The sequence below is a fragment of the Xenopus tropicalis genome, chromosome 2, assembly GCF_000004195.4.
Source record: "Xenopus tropicalis strain Nigerian chromosome 2, UCB_Xtro_10.0, whole genome shotgun sequence".
NCBI lineage: Eukaryota > Metazoa > Chordata > Amphibia > Anura > Pipidae > Xenopus > Xenopus tropicalis.
In genome coordinates this window covers 106,233,008-106,253,087 of record NC_030678.2, presented here as the reverse complement: position 1 = coordinate 106,253,087, position 20,080 = coordinate 106,233,008, and the positions used below count along the sequence as shown (strand labels likewise).

General features: G+C 35.6%; 1 protein-coding gene across 3 annotated transcripts in view; it reads left to right on the top strand.

Annotated features, from left to right (window-relative positions):
* The window catches only part of frmpd4 (FERM and PDZ domain containing 4), a 204,973-nt gene that overhangs the window by 119,878 nt on the left and 65,015 nt on the right, over window positions 1-20,080 (top strand). For all 3 annotated transcript variants that reach the window (XM_002933807.5, XM_031896994.1, XM_031896995.1), the window contains exon 2: window positions 5,832-5,948. In XM_002933807.5, the coding sequence (XP_002933853.2) occupies window positions 5,832-5,948 (117 nt within the window). The remainder of the gene's footprint in view (window positions 1-5,831; window positions 5,949-20,080) is intronic.

The window sequence follows — 20,080 nt, the reverse complement described above, 5'->3', positions numbered from 1 at the left end:
CTTAAGGAGTTCTAGCACAAATCACATATGCAATCACATATGCAAAATGCATTGAAGTCAACAGACAGTTTTAAATGTAAAAGTGGACACTATCAAGAGTTTGGTAAGCTGTTTTTAAATCAACTATATTTTTATGAAGTATAAAATGAAACGTACTAGGCTTTCATTAATGCTGTTTACTGGCTTCTGATATGTAAATCTCTAGACAATGTTTGTATGCTAAGCACTGTCTGTCTCCTTTGTCAGACAAGAATTCCCTTGCAACTCCTTATAAATCCATACTATGTCTGGCACACACAGAACTATATTTTACTGTGTTCCCATACGCCTTCACTTTTCTACTTATCCTTTTGTATTTCTCTTTTATTTTGTGCCATCTGGTGTCCTCAAGTTACACTCTGTATACAAATGTATAAAATTAGATTCACCTTTACAAAAAACATAAATGCCTTCATTTCCTTTTTGCTGAAACCTTTTGTTTGTGATAAAAAATGTCTGCCTGTGTGCTAACCGAATGCACTAAACTCTATTGTTCCCAATATTTTTTTTAAAAAACCCAAGAGACTTTGTTTTGAAAGTACTGAAATGTTTCTACACTGGAGACATAATGTATGAATATTTTGCATAGTCATGGATAGCTATTCACACCCACTAGATGAGTTGCAGTTTGCTTAATACTGCCTGATTTCTGCAATGCTCTATTTGTGTATAGTTGGCTGCACCCAGCAGTTCAAAGATTGCTGAATAAAGAAAGTCTAATAGGTTATGTCTGGCACAACCATCTGTTATGACTTAACAATTGTCTCAAGCTGGGGGGGTGCTTTAAAATAACTCAACCAAAAAGTTTGTTAAGGCCATGTTTTATTTACATATTCTTCTAAGCCAGGGGTTCTCAACCTTCCTAATGCCGCAACCCTTTAATATAGTTCCTCATGTTGTGGCGACCCCCAACCATAAAATTATTCCTTAGACCATTGGAAATATGTGTTTTCCGATGGTCTTAGGCGACCCCTGTGAAAGGGTCGTTCGACCCCCAAAGGGGTCCCGACCCATAGGTTGAGAACCGCTGTTCTAAGCAAATTGATGGTAACATCTGACATACATGGCCAGATTTGGTCAGGAAGTACTGTATGGGCAACTTCATACACAGTACATTCTGCAAACCATTAGGTACGCCAAACTAAAATTTCATTATTATTATAATTTATTTGTATATCACCAATATATTTATGCTGATATGATGCAGCATTCACATCACTGCCACAGTGGAGCTTACAGTCCAAGGTCACATTCACACTATGGTTAATTTTATCAGGAGCTAATTAACCTGCCTGTATGGGTTAGTGGGAGGAAGCTGGAGTCACAGGAGAAAGCTGGGAAGATATGGGAAGAACATACCAACGTCTTGTAGATAGTGTCCTGGTTGAAATTAAACCTAGGACCCCAGTGCTGTAAAAAAAAAAAAAAAAATATATATATATATATATATATATATATATATATATGCACTACAGTTTGTAACAGCTTTTCTTTAATCCTCATAATTTTCCACCTGTCACACTTTAAATTGCAGGCTTGTTTCATTTGACAGCAATCATCTAAATCTGTTATGACTCCAGAGCTGAGCAACTTGTTGATACTATACAAATATGTTATTCTATACATACTGTAAGCATCTAGTGGGTAACTAGTTGAAAAGATAGGATGAGTGACTATGCATATCACAGTGTCTCATTTTAGTTAGGGGGCTAAATGAAATCCAGAGCAAAGTTTTCCCCAGTGCAATAAACCATAGCAGCCAATCATATTTGAATTCATTATTCATTCTGCATGAGACAGCACAAAACCAATCAGACAGTGGTGGGTTACTGCACTGGAGCAATTTTTTACCTAGGTGCCTAACTTTATCCTCAAAAATCTAGCTCTGTTTGTTTTGCTAGAGAAATGGCAGGGATCATTTACTTGTCAGCTGCTTGAAATCAAATGTCTGATTGGTTGCTATAGATGAATAGACCCATGAAAACATTGCCTTTTGTATTATAGTTTACATATTTTGAATAATTTGGGGAAAAATGTAAACATTGTTTTATATGTAAATCCAATAATCCAATATGTACCTTTTCACGTAGAGCATCATTCATAAACATTCATTTAACAGATGCTGATTTATGAGAAACATTAAATATACCCATTTAAAGGAGAAGGAAAGGCTAATAAAGAGTTAAAGGAACAGTAACACCAAAAAATGAAAGTGTATAAAAGTAACTAAAATATAATGTGCTGCTGCCCTGCACTGTGTGTTTACTTCAGAAAGTCTACTATAATTTATATAAATAAGCTGCTGTGTAGTATGGAGGCAGCCATTCAAAGGAGAAAAGGCACAGGCACATGGCAGATAACAGATAAAACACAATTGTATTCTACAGAACTTATCTGTTATCTACTATGTAACCTGTGCCTTTTCTCCTTTTTTCCAGCTTGAATGGCTGTCCCCTTGGCTACACAGCAGCTTATTTATATAAATTATAGTAGTGTTACTGTAGCAAACACACCAGTTTTACCAGTGCAGGGCAACAGTGCATTATATTTTTATTACTTTAAAGCTCTTTCATTTTGTGGTGTTACTGTTCCTTTAATCTCAAGCTGCAGGCATACCTTCAGTTCGCTAAATAGTGCCCTTATGGCTTCCCATATTTCTTGCATTCAGTTGATCAGAGGCCTCATAGGGAAAAAAAACGCTGAGCTCTGTAAAGAAAGTTCCCATAAAGCCTCACTCCTGCACCAAGACCAAGACTGGCTCAGTGTGTAAGACTATGAGGAAGCTTCCTGCTGATTGGCTCAGATCACACATTCCTAAGAAGGATGAGGGAGTTCTTAGCATTCTTGAGGGAGGGGGGAGCAGGAGAGAGGAGAGAGCTGTGTGTCTCTGGCACAGGAAAACAAAGAGACAACAAATCCTGTTTCTTTTGACAGAGAACTCAGTGCAGCGTTTCTGTGAGTGCTTATGGCTGTATTTACATAGACCTTTCTGATAAAGCTTACTTAGTTTTTACCTTTCCTTCTCCTTTAAATTATACATATATGTATATATAAATTGATAGAATGAATAGAATTAATGTTGGGATATTAATATGGCACACTATATAATCGGAAATCAATTTATCGTTTATAAACTATTTATACACTGCTCTTTAATGGCACATTATGTTTTAAAGCAATATAATAAAAAATATGTTTATTTTGCATGCACGGGCTGTGTCTTATAATGAAGAAAATATTCTTGGTCCCTCTGATCAAGTCGCTGGTTAGAGGCCTCTTCACGCATAAACTGGCACTAGGCACCCTCTCATGACTGACCTCATTTTTGCAGACATATGGGCATTTGCTGAGTGAGTGATCACATGCATTGCCATAATCCACTGACAAAATATATTGAAAATAATGTGTTCATTGCTTTTAGTCTAGCTGCCAATGTAAACATTATTGCACCATAAGTCAATGTTTAGATTTAATGATGTATTGTTAGTTAAAATGTGATCTGCATGGATTCAATGTGAAATTCTGCATTTCACCACTGGCATATTTTTTTCACAAAACTGCAGCTAAAAGAGAAAAAACACCTATTGACTTTAACGTATTTGGAGTGAGAAAAAAAGTTGTGGTTGCGTCAAGTCGTGGACACTTGGAAAAAAAGTCACACAGAAGCTTCATTGTGCAAATTTTTCAGCAGTTTGGGAATTTTTTGGTAAAGCAAAATGGGACAGATTTTTCAGAGGTTTCTGAAAAGTATTTTGAGGTTGTGATGCCACTATGAACTCCTATATGATCCATATAGTTCTCTAACACACCAACAATGCATAGCTGGCTTCAAAGCAAACACTATGCATGTAAAATACAATAGACATCCTGTAAAATGCTTCCACGTGAATGGTGGTTAGTGATGTGATTAGTCATAATTAAATTCTAAAAAGAATGACTTCCTATTTAGGGAACATATTGCGGAGTACAGCACAGAATTTTTTTATATAAAGGTATTTATTCATGGAAATGTTTATTGGACCTTGTTAACAATGTATTATGAAATTATGGTATTGGATGGGTTATTATGGAATTATGGTATTGGATGGCTTGACTTCTACATGTTCTAGCTAGTGTATTTTTGCATTCAGAATAGTTGTGGTTTGTCACATAATAAATTGTGAAGAAATCTAGTTTTTTTTTACCACAACACAATCAATTTTTCAGAGACAAAGAATCCAAAACAAAAAAATTCAAGCATTAGTAAATGCCCCCATTAATATTTGTTTTCTTACAGTAGCAAGCAGTGGCACGACTACAAAGGAAGCAGACTCCACAGTTGCAGGCAATATCTATTACTTAAACTATTGTGCTCATTTTCCTGGTATAAGTAAGGGGCAGTTTTTAGTGTGTAAATCAAAAATCTGTGTAAATCGAAATTTTAGCAAATGTGCTAAAGGCTTTTCAATAAAATTTGTGCTGCTGAATTTATTAGCCAGGGGAGGAAAAACCTGCCATATGCTGCTGTGAAATTAATATGTAATGAAATGCTCAGTTAAAATAAACTGAAGTGACCCAGTTACTGTAAGTGAAAATCCTGCTGGTAAATTGGTCACTGCCTATTGTCAGTCCCAAAGATTATATGTGATACAGATGCACAGAGGCATTAACCAAAGCGGAAGGGCAGTCTCGAATCAAACAGGCTCTGAACATACATCTGTGGGAAGAGGGAATTACACTGTTTAAATAACATACATTATTATAATGTGTCTTACACCCATCAAAGCAAAACCCAATACAGTTTACAAAAATGTATGGATAAAGATAAATCAAATATCTTTTTTTAATACAGTTGAAAGATTGTAAAAAATGAGGAATAAGAGAAAAAGGGCAGTTGTTTTAGGAAAAGAGGTATGGAACAAACATACATACTCTTTTTGTTTCAGGTTGCTGCCCTTGTCCTTTACATCTGACACTTTTATGTACTTAAGAAACTAAGGGGCTGAATTTCTATTGATCATGGTAAAACAATCAATTCTAATTCAATGATCAGTGGTAGTTATTAAAATAGAGATAGATCTTGGAAAGCATGTTTGCAATATTGTATTAATATTGATCAAATCCACTGAAAAAGTAACATAAAAAGAATTTAATATTGCCCATAGCTTACTAAGAGATTCACTACCTCAGAGCTGTTGATCTATTAGGGGTCTGAGGTATTGAATCCCTAGAAGGCACGGAAAAGGTTAAATAACAATTTTAACCAAAGACCAAAAAGAAAAAAGGCAGGATTCCCTATTTAATTTTAAGAGGGTATATAGACCTTAAGAATTAGTGCAAACTGCTAAGATAAAATGATAGAAGGAACACATTTATCTTCACCTGATACCCTGCAAGTCCCTGTACCAAGCCACCAAATCGGACATTAGCCTAACAATCCTGTTCACTGTTTTAGAGTTCAGCGCTCCTCTTATGTAGGTTTATACATTAACATCCATAGCACCTGCAGCATTTCAGCTTTCTTCTCATATAGTGTCTTCATTAGCAAGGTGAAGTCCATTTGTACTCTAAAGCCCATACCCAAACACCTTTTCCTTTCATATGGTGATTCCAACTTTTAAATAACTCAGAACTTACATACATTTTGCTATAATATAACTTTATTAAAGTGATTGGGTGACAAAGCTCCCTCCATATCTGTGTTATGTTCTGTAGCAAGTAATCAATTAAAAACAATCCCATGCAGTACCTCTGAAATATTGAAAGGAGTTATATATATATATATATATATAAACTTTTTTTTATTCTTTCAGCCACAAGGCAAAATCATCGGGGTGGCCTCCACCTTCAGGAACCTGGAGTTTGCCTCAGGGACCACCCTATGGATGGGAGATGGCGACAAACAGAGATGGGAGAGATTTCTTCATCAGGTGAATATGAATATATGTCTGACTTTTCCAGTTAGTTTCTTTTTGCACTTGAATAAAATTTAAGTATTATTAACACATATTCTGCAGTGTTGTACAATAAGCAGGTGTATACATTAAACATAAAAAAAACATACAAAGACAACCAATAACCAATGCAAGAGGTAAAGAGGGCCCTCCCCAAAAAAAGCTTACAATCTAAAAGGTGAATGGTTAAGACAAAAAGTGTGGGAATGGGAAATATCAGGTAAGAGATGTTTATGTGAGTATTGCATTTACCACCATATAATGCACACTGAAGCTATGCTAAACTGGATAAAGTCAAGCTTTTCTAAAGAGAAGTTTTAAGATCTATACAGGTAGAAAGAGCCCTGCCCACAAGGTAGACATGGCACATAGGTTGAGGCCATATTGTATGGAAATAGTTCATGGGTACAAAGGGTGGAATATCAAACTTTGCCCACACCAATAGTAACATGCTGCAGTGTTTCAGTGAGTTAAGATTTGATGTGTCTTAGCATTTTGATCTATTAATCTCATTTAATAAAAATAAAAACAGTCCAGTTCTGATTTTGATTCCTGGGGATAACACCTAAATAATGCATGAGCTCCAGGAACCTCTTGTGCCTAAACTTGCCCTCTAAAAGTATAAATATAAAAGTGCTTAGTGCTGCATATCAACAATACTATGAAAATAATGCAACTGTGAACAATGAAATGCAGTCAAAGTACATGGATCTGACATGGGGGGCAGAATTATGAATCATTAATGTTTGTTGTCTGGCTAAATGATTGCAGAAATGGTGAGTGGCTTCTTCTAGTCACTTGCATTTTGTGCAGTTGATTTCTTTTTTTTTTATTTACTGAACCAGTAAAAGATAATCAAAGGATGCACAATCTGAAGTAATATTACTATTGGTTGTTTATTAATAATATGAGAATGGAGTTGATGGCTATTTTATTTTGCACGCTACTCTTTTTAGGCAACCGTCAAAATAATATGTTATTGTGATCTATTCATGTACAATAGTTTTTTTTTAGCAAAAAAAAATTTAGGTCACACTCAAGGAATATGCAGCCTAGAAGCTATCTAACTTGAGCATAAAAGGCTTTTTGGACTGCACAATGGACATTAATTCAAAGGCTGATGCTTATTAGCCCGGGGGTGTTGAAAGAAGCCTACCATTTTCTGGTTTGCCATATTTCTTTAAAAATAAAAAGAAAGCAAATCTCACATTGATCCCAGAAGAAATAAAGGACTTGTTTATCCAGCTGAACTAGTGCAATCCCATTAAAGAAGAAGGACAGTCATTTTGGCATTTTACTGCCAATAGATTTGCCACATTAGTGCCACCTAGAACACTATATTTATACTGCAGTAAGCATAACCATACCTGAGTAAAGAGCCCTAGAAGCTTTCTCTGATTGCAGCTGCCTTTTTAGCTTGGTGTTCATTATAGCTTCCTGTTTGCAGTCTAGCCATTATAGCTCAGATTACACATTCCCAAGGGTGAGGGGAGTGAGTTTTATGAATTCTTAGGAGAGGGAGGAGCAGGAGAGGGGAGAGAGGAGAAAACTGGGCAGACTCTGGCCCCTGGAATGAAGGATTTTTCTGAGACAGACAGTCAGATACCCTAAGAACATGTTTATAAAAATGGAAACAAGAAATCCTGTGTTTCTTTTGATAGAGGACTCAGTGCAGTTTTTCTGTAAGTGCTTATGGCTGCATTTACATAGACCTTTCTGATAAAGTTTACTTAATTTTTACCTTTCCTTCTCCTTTAAAGAGACAAACACAGGCAATATATACAGTATATATACAGGGCTCATTAACAGAGGTGATATAAAATGGGGATAAAATGTCAGATCAAATTGCCTTCCACTTACGTGCTTGCACCAAATGTGCTTCTTTATAATTACAAGGTATACTGATTTGGTGGGTGCACCTGATTTGCAATTTTACACTCAAGGTGCTGCACGTTCTGGTACAAAGGAGTCCTGCACTTTACACCTGCTTTGAACAGACAGTGAGTACAGTGCTTCCTATGTATGTTGCACCACCTGCATTTCATTCAAATATAGCTCAGGACATAGTGCATGTTCCAGAACAACAACATTGACATTGCATTCATTTATTAGAAATAATAAGCAATCATTAACGTTAAAACTCTCTATAATGGCCTTAAATTGTTATTAAAACTTTCTTCTAGGAATGTGCAGCATATGCATTGAATGGCTAGCAATACATCAGCAGCTAGCAGTAGCACTGAACCTTACTACAAATGCAAATGATGATACAAATAGAACTCGCAATAAATATTTTTCATATCTAAAACCAACAGTTCCTGATAACATTTCAAGTCTTTAAATCTGACATATGAAATTTAAAACCCAGTGTACCTTCTATATATATACTAATTTTATCTTCCAGTTGTACTTTAATGTTCTCTGCGTTTCATACTACCAAGAGAAATATGAAAATATGGTAATAGTCAAGAGAAGATGGCTGTAAATGCAATTTATAATCATATAATCAAGGTATAAAATATCAGCCACAGTGTGAGCCGAGCAAGCCTCATTTCCATGATTTCTTTTGCATTTTGTTTCTTCTACTACCATCTGAGTGTACCAAATCATCTAATAAACAAATAACTATTTTGTGTTTTTTTGTTTTTTTTTATTTTTACAATATAACAATTGAATGCCACATTCCATAAATATTAGATCTCTTATTTTACTTAACAAAAAGCACTCTAAATATTTTGTCGGTGAACATTTAACATAAAATATGAGTAGTTTTACTACTTATTTTTCTCAACTGTTCCAAAAAAATTTAATATTAAAATTCAGTATTTTTTATCAAGTTTATGTAGTTATTCTGTTTCCATATTCCTTTTTTTATTATATATACAGCAGGAGTCATTGTTTTCATACAACAGCTATGCCCTGTTAGGCTACACCCCTTAATCCTCCTCTTCCTCATCCTCTGGCCTGCTACTTAATTGGAATTTATACCATGTCGAGTTTATACGACTTTCATGCCAGAAAAAAAAGAATTTTAGTAAATGTGTCCCTGAAAGTATAGTGAACCAAATTATGGAAAGATCCCTTATCTGGAAAACCCCAGGTCCTGGATAACAGGTCCTATATCTAAATTTCTAAATCATTCTTATTTATTCTTTTGAAAATTGTTAATAATTATGGATTCATTTTTACTCTTGCCTTGAAACCAGAATTAACTTTTGTATGAAAAAAACCCTTTTCTTTCTCAAATTGCAGTTTTAGTTCTTGGCTTGCAGACAAGGAGGTGTTCAACACTTGCAGGATAGGGGAAGAGATTAAATAAGGTTTCCTCCTCCCACAATTGCGTGAATATCCAAGGACATGGGATCAAATGTAAACTGAAACTGGTCTTCAATTGTACTGTGCTTGGTACTACTGTACATCTAATGACATTGATAAATCAATTTTTAAAATTTAAACAGTTGGCAGACAGTATCTTCAACATAAGCCCTATTGCATTTTCTTGAATTGTCTCAGTAATAAGGTGCCTAGTTATAGCCCTGGTCTTTATTTGATTTATAATCTGGGTCATATATGAAAATGACTGCTCAGAAATGTTGTCAAGGCAATCTGAAAGAGTTGGAGCAAATTATCAAAGAACATTGGGAAAAAGCAAATCTGTTGTCTGGAAAATATACTTAAAGCTGCTATTTCAGCAACCATTGTCTCTTTAGATATTAGTGTAGAGAAGAGAATACATATTCATCACGAAATGTTTATTTAAAATATTAAACATTGAAGCAAATAAAACATTAACATTGAGCATGTCAATTATGAATACAATTGTTTAAGAAATGTGAATTCAGAATGCCATTTTATTATAGCAAGATGATACTGCTTTGCAGAATATTCATATGTTACAATATGATCTGCATACATCTGTGGTAAAAATTCATATTTTGATAACTGCAACCCCATTGGAGATATTTAATGTGACAAAAGAAAGAACCTTCCTTCAGAAATATTACAGTATTAATAGGAATATCTGTGAAGACATAATTATATTCTGATTTGAGTTATTCAAAAGAGATGATAAGGCAGATTGAATCCTGGATCAAAAGACAAAAATTGTGATACTCCTGTTATCGTCATATTCAGATTTACCAAAACAATAATTCAATCAAATGCCTTTTATTCAGTGGGATTGAATAGCTCACCCACACTCTCTGCATAACTCAGCATAAGATTTTAAACTAGCATTTACTACTAATTTTATCAAACACACATAATGGAACTTCATCTTGCACTGCTGCTTCTGCCATTAGAAACTCTGTCCCTATGCATTGCTGGTCTCTTTTAAAATATTACTTCCCATATTTAAACCTCTGTTTCAAAACATTTTCATGAAAGATATACAGATATGGGACCTGTTATCCAGAATGCTCGGGACCTGGGGTTGTCCGGATAAGGGATCTTTCCGTAAATTGGATCTCTACAATTAGTAGTCTGCTAAAAATCATTTAAATACTGAATAAACCAAATAGGCTTGTTTTGCCTCCTATAAGGATTAATTATATCTGAGAATCAAGTACAAGGTACTGTTTTATTATTACAAAGAAAAGGAAATAATTTTTTAAAAATTGGAATTATTTGCCTATAATGGAGTCTATGGGAGATGGCCTTTCTGTAATTTAGAACTTTCTAGATTACGGGTAAGAGATCCCATACCTGTACTTTTCATATAGTATGTGTCACTGGATAATTTCATAAAGAAATATATAGGCACCCTTTAAATAATATAGGACTTGCTATTGTACTAAAAACACCTTACATTTTTTGAAATTGACTGTTTCAAGCTTTCTTTTAGTCTCAGGGTTGCCCCTGAGCAGGGACTGGGTAAGGATAGTGTGGATTTAAGGCACAATGAAATATGGACCCAGGTCTGGTGCAGAATTCTGAAAAATGTATTACAGCTATGGGATCCATTATCTGGAAACCCGTTATCCAGGAAGCTCCAAATTACAGAAGGCCCATGTCCCATAGACTTAATTTTAATCAAGTAATTTATATTTTTAAAACTGATTTCCTTTTTCTCTGTAATAAATAATTGATTGATTTTTAGTGGACTCATGGTATGACGATCCAAATTATGGAAACACTTCTTATCCCAAGAATTCCTGGATAATGGGTCGTATACCTGTATGTAGTTTACAGATATTTTGCCTTCAAGTAAGCAGTATATTGGCATCCTCTCTCTTTGTGGCTTATGTAGTTATTGACATTTCAATATTTGTCATTAATTATGCCTTAACCTATAAACACTTGACATTAGTTGCAAGCCAGCTTAGCAGGAGCCACATCAAGTGAACCTGACATGCCTACAGCAACTGTAATGTATATTATATATTATACTTTCCTTTTCAAAGCCTAGCACTCAAACTATATTGTTTTAGTTGCAGTTATCCATGTTTTATTTCTTGCTCAGCCTTTGAAATTATTAAAAAGGGTCTATGTTGGCCAGCATTATCTTAACCAACTGGTTTTACATGTGGGTAGTAGTATCATCTTGCTGTATATATCAGGGGATCTCCATCCACAATACCTAGGCTAATGCCCAAAATGTATATTGGTGGCATCCAAGGAATAACTCACTATCAATGGGTGCCCCACAGTACTGTGTATTCTAATATAACTATGAAAAACGTTACTAATAAATACAATGAGTATCCAATTGGCAATTTCGAGCCACACTAGGCCCCTTTAGGACTTTCTGGCTATATAGTAGGAACAAGACAATGAAAGTTAAATAAAAGTTTTGCCCTCCTCAGTTTCCCTTGCAGTATGTGATGGGTGATTTTAATGTTGTTCACTGACCTTTCAGTGTGTTTTAGTTTCAGTTTAAGGATTAATGCCTGCAATCTGAAAGTCTGGGACATAGGTACAAATATCTGACCAGTGTAAGTGCACTTCTGAGACCTTTCTTTGTATGAATTTGTTCCAATTCCAGTAAATCACTGTCATGAGCAGATAGCAGAAGTCAGTATCATCTTTCACAAACTATTCATAGCCTGAAAATATGTTTCAGGGCTGCATTTGTGATCTCTATTTCCATGACAACCCCAATAAAATATATTTCATGGTTTTTACCCAAATAGAAACTCTAGGAGAGCAGTGTGACGATAGCACATTGCTAATATATTTTACCATTGTTAAATTAAAATACTAAATTTACTAGAAAAATCATGACTGAATCATTAGCACATTGGGTTCCTGTAGTTACTTGGCAGGTTTGTAACCATGGGAATGATTTGCAAGTATGTCAGCATACCAATGTGCTGGTATTTTAAGCCAGTCTCTCAGCCCTAGCGCTACAGTAGATCTTTCGGATTTTACCACTTCAACCCTTGAGAGGCAATTATTGATGTATTTTTCCCTGGATTACTAATGTACAAGCACAATACACAAGCAGCACAAGCAGGATATTATGAAATTCTGTATGAAAATAGCAGAGCCTACATTTTACTTTCATTTAATAATAGAGTGCAGTATGATTTCATTCTGTATTAATGCTAGTATTTTCTCTACGGCACTGATAACGCGAGATGACAAGATTATTTTTGTTCCGTGAAATGTGTTAGCCAGTGTTCCTTTTTTCATATGCTTTCAGCCTTTGTTTCCAATTGATTTAATTGCAATTAGACAATTTGTATTTTCATTTTGCATCGCAGCTATATGCATTTAGGGAAAATGTTCAACCAACTGTTAAAGATTAGACACAATTTCATTCAATATGCCAAGTGGAAGGCTTTCAAAAACTAACACATATAAAATGATTAGTTCATATATATAGTCTGCAGAATGACTGCACAATATATATTTTTGTATAACAAATCTTATCTAAATATATGCTGCTTAAATTGCCAGTGAGCAGAATCCATCTATTTTTTCAAGAATGGCTATTAGAATTGAGCTCTATCTTATAGTCTCAGCAATTATTTCAGGCAAAGAAGCCTATGCACTTAATCTATGTCTAGGATTTGTCAGATAAGATGTAGACTGATTTAACAATTCATTGCAAGGTTTAGATTCATATAAAGGCTCTATTATATTATTATATGTTTTGTTGTTTTTAATGCTGTGCTATTTCAAAATACACAGTGGCAAAAGGTCAGTAATGCATTACACACAAATAGCTTACTTGTCCTGGGGCAATAGTTTGATTATGGATTTGCAGCATAATATTATTGCATTATGTAGTAGAATTCTAGCCTGTAGAATTTAAATAAGATGCTTTACTCCATTACTGCAGTAATAGAAGTAGCAATCCCATCATGCACGTGAAGCAGCTGGACCGTGAACGTTCCAACATCAGGAGTTGTTATGCTGTAAAAACAAAATATAAATACATGTTTAAATATGCATGTATAAACACTTGTGTCAGACTTAAAACCTATTCTCAGGCCAATTTGCAATGGTAGGGGTAGGAATTCTACCGCTACATTTTACACAAGGACTTTGCAGGAAGGTTGGAGGCACAGGCAGTTTTTAAATGGATAGTTATGGAATTAATTTATTTACTCTTGTTCTGCAGATAATAAAAGCAAATCTTTGCTGTCACAAGAACTTGGCATTTGGCTTCTCTTATTTTTAATTGGACATGAGTCATATCACTTTGTTGCTTACATTTAGTTTCATAAATGGTTATGGTTAGTTTCCAGAGGTCAGCTTAAACCTGACAGATAATGCCAAGCCAGTCTCACAAAAAGAGCCTGATGTTGCTGCAAATGCAACACTTCAAGAAATGTGCCTCACGCTCTGAGCTTGTTGCTGGCTTTCCGGTGAAAATGTGTTCTGTAGGACTGCGTATTATATACACACAGTTAATGAGGAGAAGGATAAAAGTGTTTTTGTAAGCATAAGATATTCAGTGAAACCTAACAGCCATCTTCTGTTTTGTTCTATTTTGAAATTAGAACTTTGTAAAAGTATTTTGCATTGTATTTTGGGTGATCAAAGAACCCCCTTCCCATTATTATTCAAGTATTGGTCTTTAAAGGGGTTGTATCATGCCTGTTACTATTGCTAGTTGAGGGTTTTTGTAATTCACTCATAATCGTCTTGCACCTCTGGTTGCTCCTGCTGCTTCCATTACACAAACCCAAAGGCAAACTGATAGAATGTTCTATAGTGGTACTTTAAGGGAAATTAAATGGAATGTGAACTCTACATATATTTTAGATTTTCATTTGCCATCCAAATTATTTATGAGTTTATTTTTTATAAAGCCAAAAAAGTATTTGGTGCTGCTGGTCGCTGCAGCAATCAGCATTGTCCACCTTCTCTTCCTCCTGCTTGACTTGAGCATTTAAAACCCCCTTAATAATATGCTTAATACAGGCCAACCAACTGGAATGAGATATTTATTTCCGACTCTAGCAATTGTTTTTATGTTTGAACAATTCAAGTGTGAGAGACTCCAGGCTTAAGAATCACATTTTATTTCCTTTAGGTTGCTGAAGTCAAATATTGGTTTTCCCAATAATGATATTTCTCTCCTATTGTTTATATGCCTCAGCAGTCTAAAGTAAAAAAAAAAAAAGAAACACCATTAGTAGGAAAGCTGATATATGCCTTTAGCAAGACTGCAAAAGGAACATGAGAGGTTTTATTGATTGCCAAGCAGAAGAGTCAGAGCAGAAAATATGCTGTATCCTGGTTGGTGGGTCCATATAAATAACATTTAGGAGATTTAGATGGAATCCATACAAAGTAGGAAAAGAGATAACGGATTTAAACAGCAGAAAAATGAATAGACAAATTAGAGGAGCGCCACAGAACATGATATATCCCATTTTACACTGTCAGGAAATTGCTAGGAAACCCAACCTCAACTCCCCTTACGTTTCAGTTTGAGCACCAGGTAGAATGTACTGGATGGAATATTCAGCTCTATTTTATATGCCATACACACAGAGCTATATTTAACATCAAAAGTCATTTAAGAAAGTACTTGTGGTGCACTGTAAAACATCAGGCCTTATGTACAACACCCCATGCAGTGGGGTGTTGTACTTTTTTAACTTTTTTAAGTAGAAAAAAGTTGCAATCGGACATTTTTTGCACTGTGTCCAATGTGTGGGGCATTATGCAAATAGGGGTAGGCCTCTGTACTGGAAACTGCAACCTCTGAGACCTGTGGACTGCACTTTGAATTCTGTGTTAGACATCACTTGTTACAGAGAGAGGCAGGTGGGGGGAGGCATGTAGCCATCCCCTCTCATGCCCTGTACCTAATGCTTCATATATCATTTGGGGCTTAGTACAGAGCACAGGGGGCGCCCCTAAGTGCTCTTGTATTTGCACCTCCTGTGGCCATGAATGACTTCCTTCATAGGTTTTGTGAAGGGAAACTTCATTTTGAAGCAAAGAATTCATTCCTCTGTGAGTTTCATTTGTGTTTTAACAAGAAAAAGGCACTTTTACAGGTTCAGTGCAGAAATAATAGTATAGCAGGCACTTTTAGAGAATGAGATAGAACTCAGTGTTATCCTCAACCTGATATATCATTGGAACAGACTGCAACATCCAGCCATCTCTATTACAATGACAAGAGTTTTCTTTCACAGTACAGGTCTGTAAAATCATTAAGCCTTTTGCATAACAGGATTATAAATCCAGTTATGATTAGGCTCAGTTTTTATATAGTTGCTGTTATATTGTGTCAGCAAAACATATTTAAAGAATTTGCTAAATGATGCAGCTATTCCCAGATCGCTCCTTTTTTTGTGTGGGCTAAATGTTGTGTTTATAGAGTAAACGTCATTTCACACTTACAGAACACTTAATGAGTGCTGAATTAGCCTTGCATTCCGAATGATTTTATTGGGTTGAGGGAAAGAAATGTAGAAAAGGTTATAATGGTGCATACATCTAGCACAGTCCTGTTCTGCAGTTATCCAATGACAGTTAAGCACTGGCATTCTTCTTCAGCCAGATTTTTATGGTATAATAAATTACAAGAAATAGGGTAACTTTTTAATCGCACAATTTCTCGGATGAGTGCACACTCATGGATGGTTAAGAAACAATGTTTTTATTTCACATCAGTCCTAGGATTGTTAACCACTTTCACTGGTGATCAGATTGCCCAGTTTCTCATCGTGTGACTGCTGGGTCTCCCGTTGCTATGGGTCTGGGGCACTGCACCCAAACCATTGAATCAGTGAGGTGAGTTGCCGTGGAAAAATTTGTGATTTTTTAATAGCTGGTCAGAGAGAAATGTCCCCTCTGTGAAGGGTCCAGGGCAAGGCACCCATAGAAATTTCAAGAGGTGGTGAGCAAAAGCTTATTGAGACCGGCTACTTTGAATGTGGCTTTACTGATAGAGTGGCTTAGAGTATTTAGAGCTGTTACTCTAAATTATATATATTTTTACATAACAAGGCATTGGCTAGTAAGAGACACACATTGTTGTATTTAGGGAAATAATTTTGCTAATATGCACAAACAGGATTTAGCTTTAGGCTTAATAGGTGCTTCCATTCTAAGCACACATTTTTAATGGCATATTATTAATGTTGGATTCTCCTGTAAATTCTGCCTAGAGTCTAATGCGCTACAATGAAAATTCCCGTCACTCACTGTGCTCTCTGACCTACAACATATAAAATGACTGGCCATGCAGCTAATGATTATAAGGAAAAAAATAAAGTCTATGCCTATGCCACTGTCCATTTTTTAATGTATAAGAAAAATATCCGCAAAGATAAATATAGAGCAGGACATGTCTTAGCTGTAGGCAGAATATTATCTCAGCTGTCCTATCTAAGGTTGTCTCAGATGATCTCTTTTAATTTGGACCCCTTTAGTATTATCCAACCAAATAATCCTACTTAACTGAAAATACAAAAAACATAGGTAATACAGGGATGCATTAAAATGATTGATGTCATATAAGATTAATGTTACCAAGTGTGCCCTCACCATGATGTGTCCTCAGTTAAAGGGCTGATCTAATCATGTTGCTGTAAAGGAATCAGTCCAGCCAAGACAGGGTTTAATGGTATTTTTGCCTCATCCAATCAGCTGCTACAGGTGGCTTTTTAAGGTTCCTTCCCCTGATGGCTCATTGTCTGAGCAAACAGGTTCTCTTGTAGTGCTAGGGCGTCCTGCAGTTTAGCATGAGCTAGAAAAGGTGTTACTGATATCCAGTTAGCGAATCTTGGCCTGTCTGACTTTGCTTTTGTTTAATCCTTGGTACTATGTTAGTGATCTCCCCTGTATAACCCATGTTCTGACTCCTGTTCTTGTCAAAACTATTTCGTTAATTTCCTTGCTCTCCTGTGTATGACCTGGCCTACACCTAGGGGCCCATTTATCAATGTACGATTGTGTCCGGATACTAAAATTTTTTTATTTTTTCTAAGTTTTAGAACTGTGCATATTTTCTGCAATTTTTTCGTTAATTTGAGGGACTTTTTCGTACTTTGCGACAGAATCGTATTTGTCGCAACAAGAATGAAAGTTTCGGATTCATTCAAGCTTCGGTATCGTGAGTTTCCTTGGACCAGGTTGGAGGTGCAGAGTGCCATTGAGTCCCGTGGGAGGCTTCCAAAAACATGCACAGAAGTCAGAAAGTTTTTTGCGCCTTTTACGATCGTTCGCATACGAAAATTTCAGAACTTTAAGATCGTACCACAATATTTTCGTACGACCATGATCCAAAATTTACATACTTTTAGTGCACATCAGAAAATGATGGATTTAATCCAAATTTTTTGCATCATGCTTTTTAATGTCCAAAATTCGTACTTTGATAAATGGGCCCCTAGGCTCTACTGTACTGTAGTTGTATCTCCTGTGTATGACCCGACACTCTCTGCTAACGTTCTAACAATCAAGCATGCAGTATTGTAGCGATTGCATGTTTTGCCTCCTGTAGTGTGCATGCAGCCACTTGATACATTGTGTTCTAGTTAGTGCTGTATAGATGATATAATCATCTTGCTAGCTGTCTCTAACTGCTAAACTTGCTACACTTTGTAAGCCTGGGCAATGTGCCTGGAATCTACCTTATTATCAGTTTTCTTTCAGCCCTGTTCTCCGCTTAGTTAATAATTATCTCTCAGAAAGTTCTGCCAATATTTTCTCATTGCTATCCAGCCATAGGGATTCTATAAAACAAATCCTAACATTTAGCTCAGGGGCAGGACTGTCCCTAGGGGGCCTGAAATGCCATTCCCAGATACATTTAGGGGAAGTGGGGGTAAATTTCATGGATACATGGGTGATACTGAAATTGTTAAGGGCCTTTAGATTAAATCTTAAATCTAAAGCTCCAGAAGGTGTGCTATCCAGACATTATAGCTGTAGAGGTACTCACATGTGATGGTAAGAATAAAATACATGTAGTAGGCAGTGTACATTGTTTAAAAAATGCTTTAGATACGATGGTGAAATGGGCAGTTAAACAGCAGAATTTGCCATGCAAACAGCAGGTGAAATTCAGCATAGATAAGTGCAACATTCTGCATTTAATAATAGAAAAAATACCTGAACTGCAAAATGCTCAGTATAACTGGTTATAATAGGTGTTAGAGATGTCTATAACAATTTACCTGAATAACATTTCTCATATGTAATTGGATCCATCCAAAATGTGAGCACTGCTTTATATATTTATACAAGAAAGATATTATGCAGTCTGAAATGATGCAGTAGAACACAGAAGTCATAAATCAAGGAAAGACAACAATGATTAATCAAATACTTATGTTATGAAGAAAGGCTGAACAAATTAGGGTTATTTTAAATGGAAATAAGGCTCCTTTGAAGGGATATGATAAATCTACAGTAACACACCCAAGGTCAGGCATTTCCCAGGTGCACTCTTAATTTCTAGGACCCCGCATCTGTCACACGCTGTCTTTTGTAAAACTGAATTTATTAGTCAAGATTTTATCAAATGAATACCTTGAAGGTTATATCTGATTAAAGGAAGCAAATGGTGATTTATCCACAAACATATCTAATTTGCTTGGCTTGGTTCATGAATCTAGCTTTCTTAATATTATACCTGGTGCTTATTTAGGGCATGGGGTTAGCTGTTATGCTGTTAGTTTATATCCACAGTATATAAACAGCTCTACAACCCATGCTATGCAATTCACCAGTGATGCTCAGGCTAATGGCACTCAATGTATTTTGTTTCCAGCTATTAGGTGTTTCCCATTTAAGTAAATGGCAAAGCATATGGGATGGATTCCCTGTGTGCCAGCAGCCTTAAGCTAAGTTATGATAGCTTAAGGCTGAGTTCAACATGTTTATACTAAGGGGAAGATTTACCAATATTTGAGTTTAGAGCTTAATATACTGTATAAAAACTCACCTAAGCTGTATTCATTCCTATGGGGTTTTTAGAAATGTATTTTATTTATCAAATGGAGAGTTCTTACTTTCCCCCAATATAAAATAAATATGCTAAATAAACTTCTAAAACTCCCATGGGAATGAATAGAACGTGGGTGATTTTTTTATGTATTAAGCTCTAAACGCACATTTTGATAAATCTGACCCTAAATTTGTATTAACCATAGCATGAGAGCAAAAGTAGGACCACATTAACTAAAACTTTAAAAAAAAAAATCTGAACTGAAAAAGTCTAATTGTCACACAAAAAGCAGTGTCAAAAATCCAAGACCTCTAAAGTTTTGAGGCAAAAGAAGGATCTTTCAAGGTTAGGGAAGGGATATCCGCCATTGACTTCTTCATGATCTCAGCAACTCAACTTTTAGCTGGCAAATTGTCGAATTCTGATTTTTAGCCATTTTTTTCCCCGCAACTTTTAGTGGTAAAAATCCAAATTAGAAAAAAATGATAGTTAGCCCTTAGTGTGCATAAACTATTCCGCTTTTGTATTTATACTGTATGTACAAATGGTTACGGTTATTGCTACTGAAGCATTATCAGTGTTAATTAATTATCATTTTCAAGTGGTAAAGAAAGCTTCTTGGCATTTCTCTCTGGCATCCAGCCATAACCTTTTCTCTTATCAAGTCTTCTCTCCAGGCCATTATTTTTTAATCACTCCATTTAGAGTTGAACAGCTCTGTTTGAATGACTGCTCCTGTTGC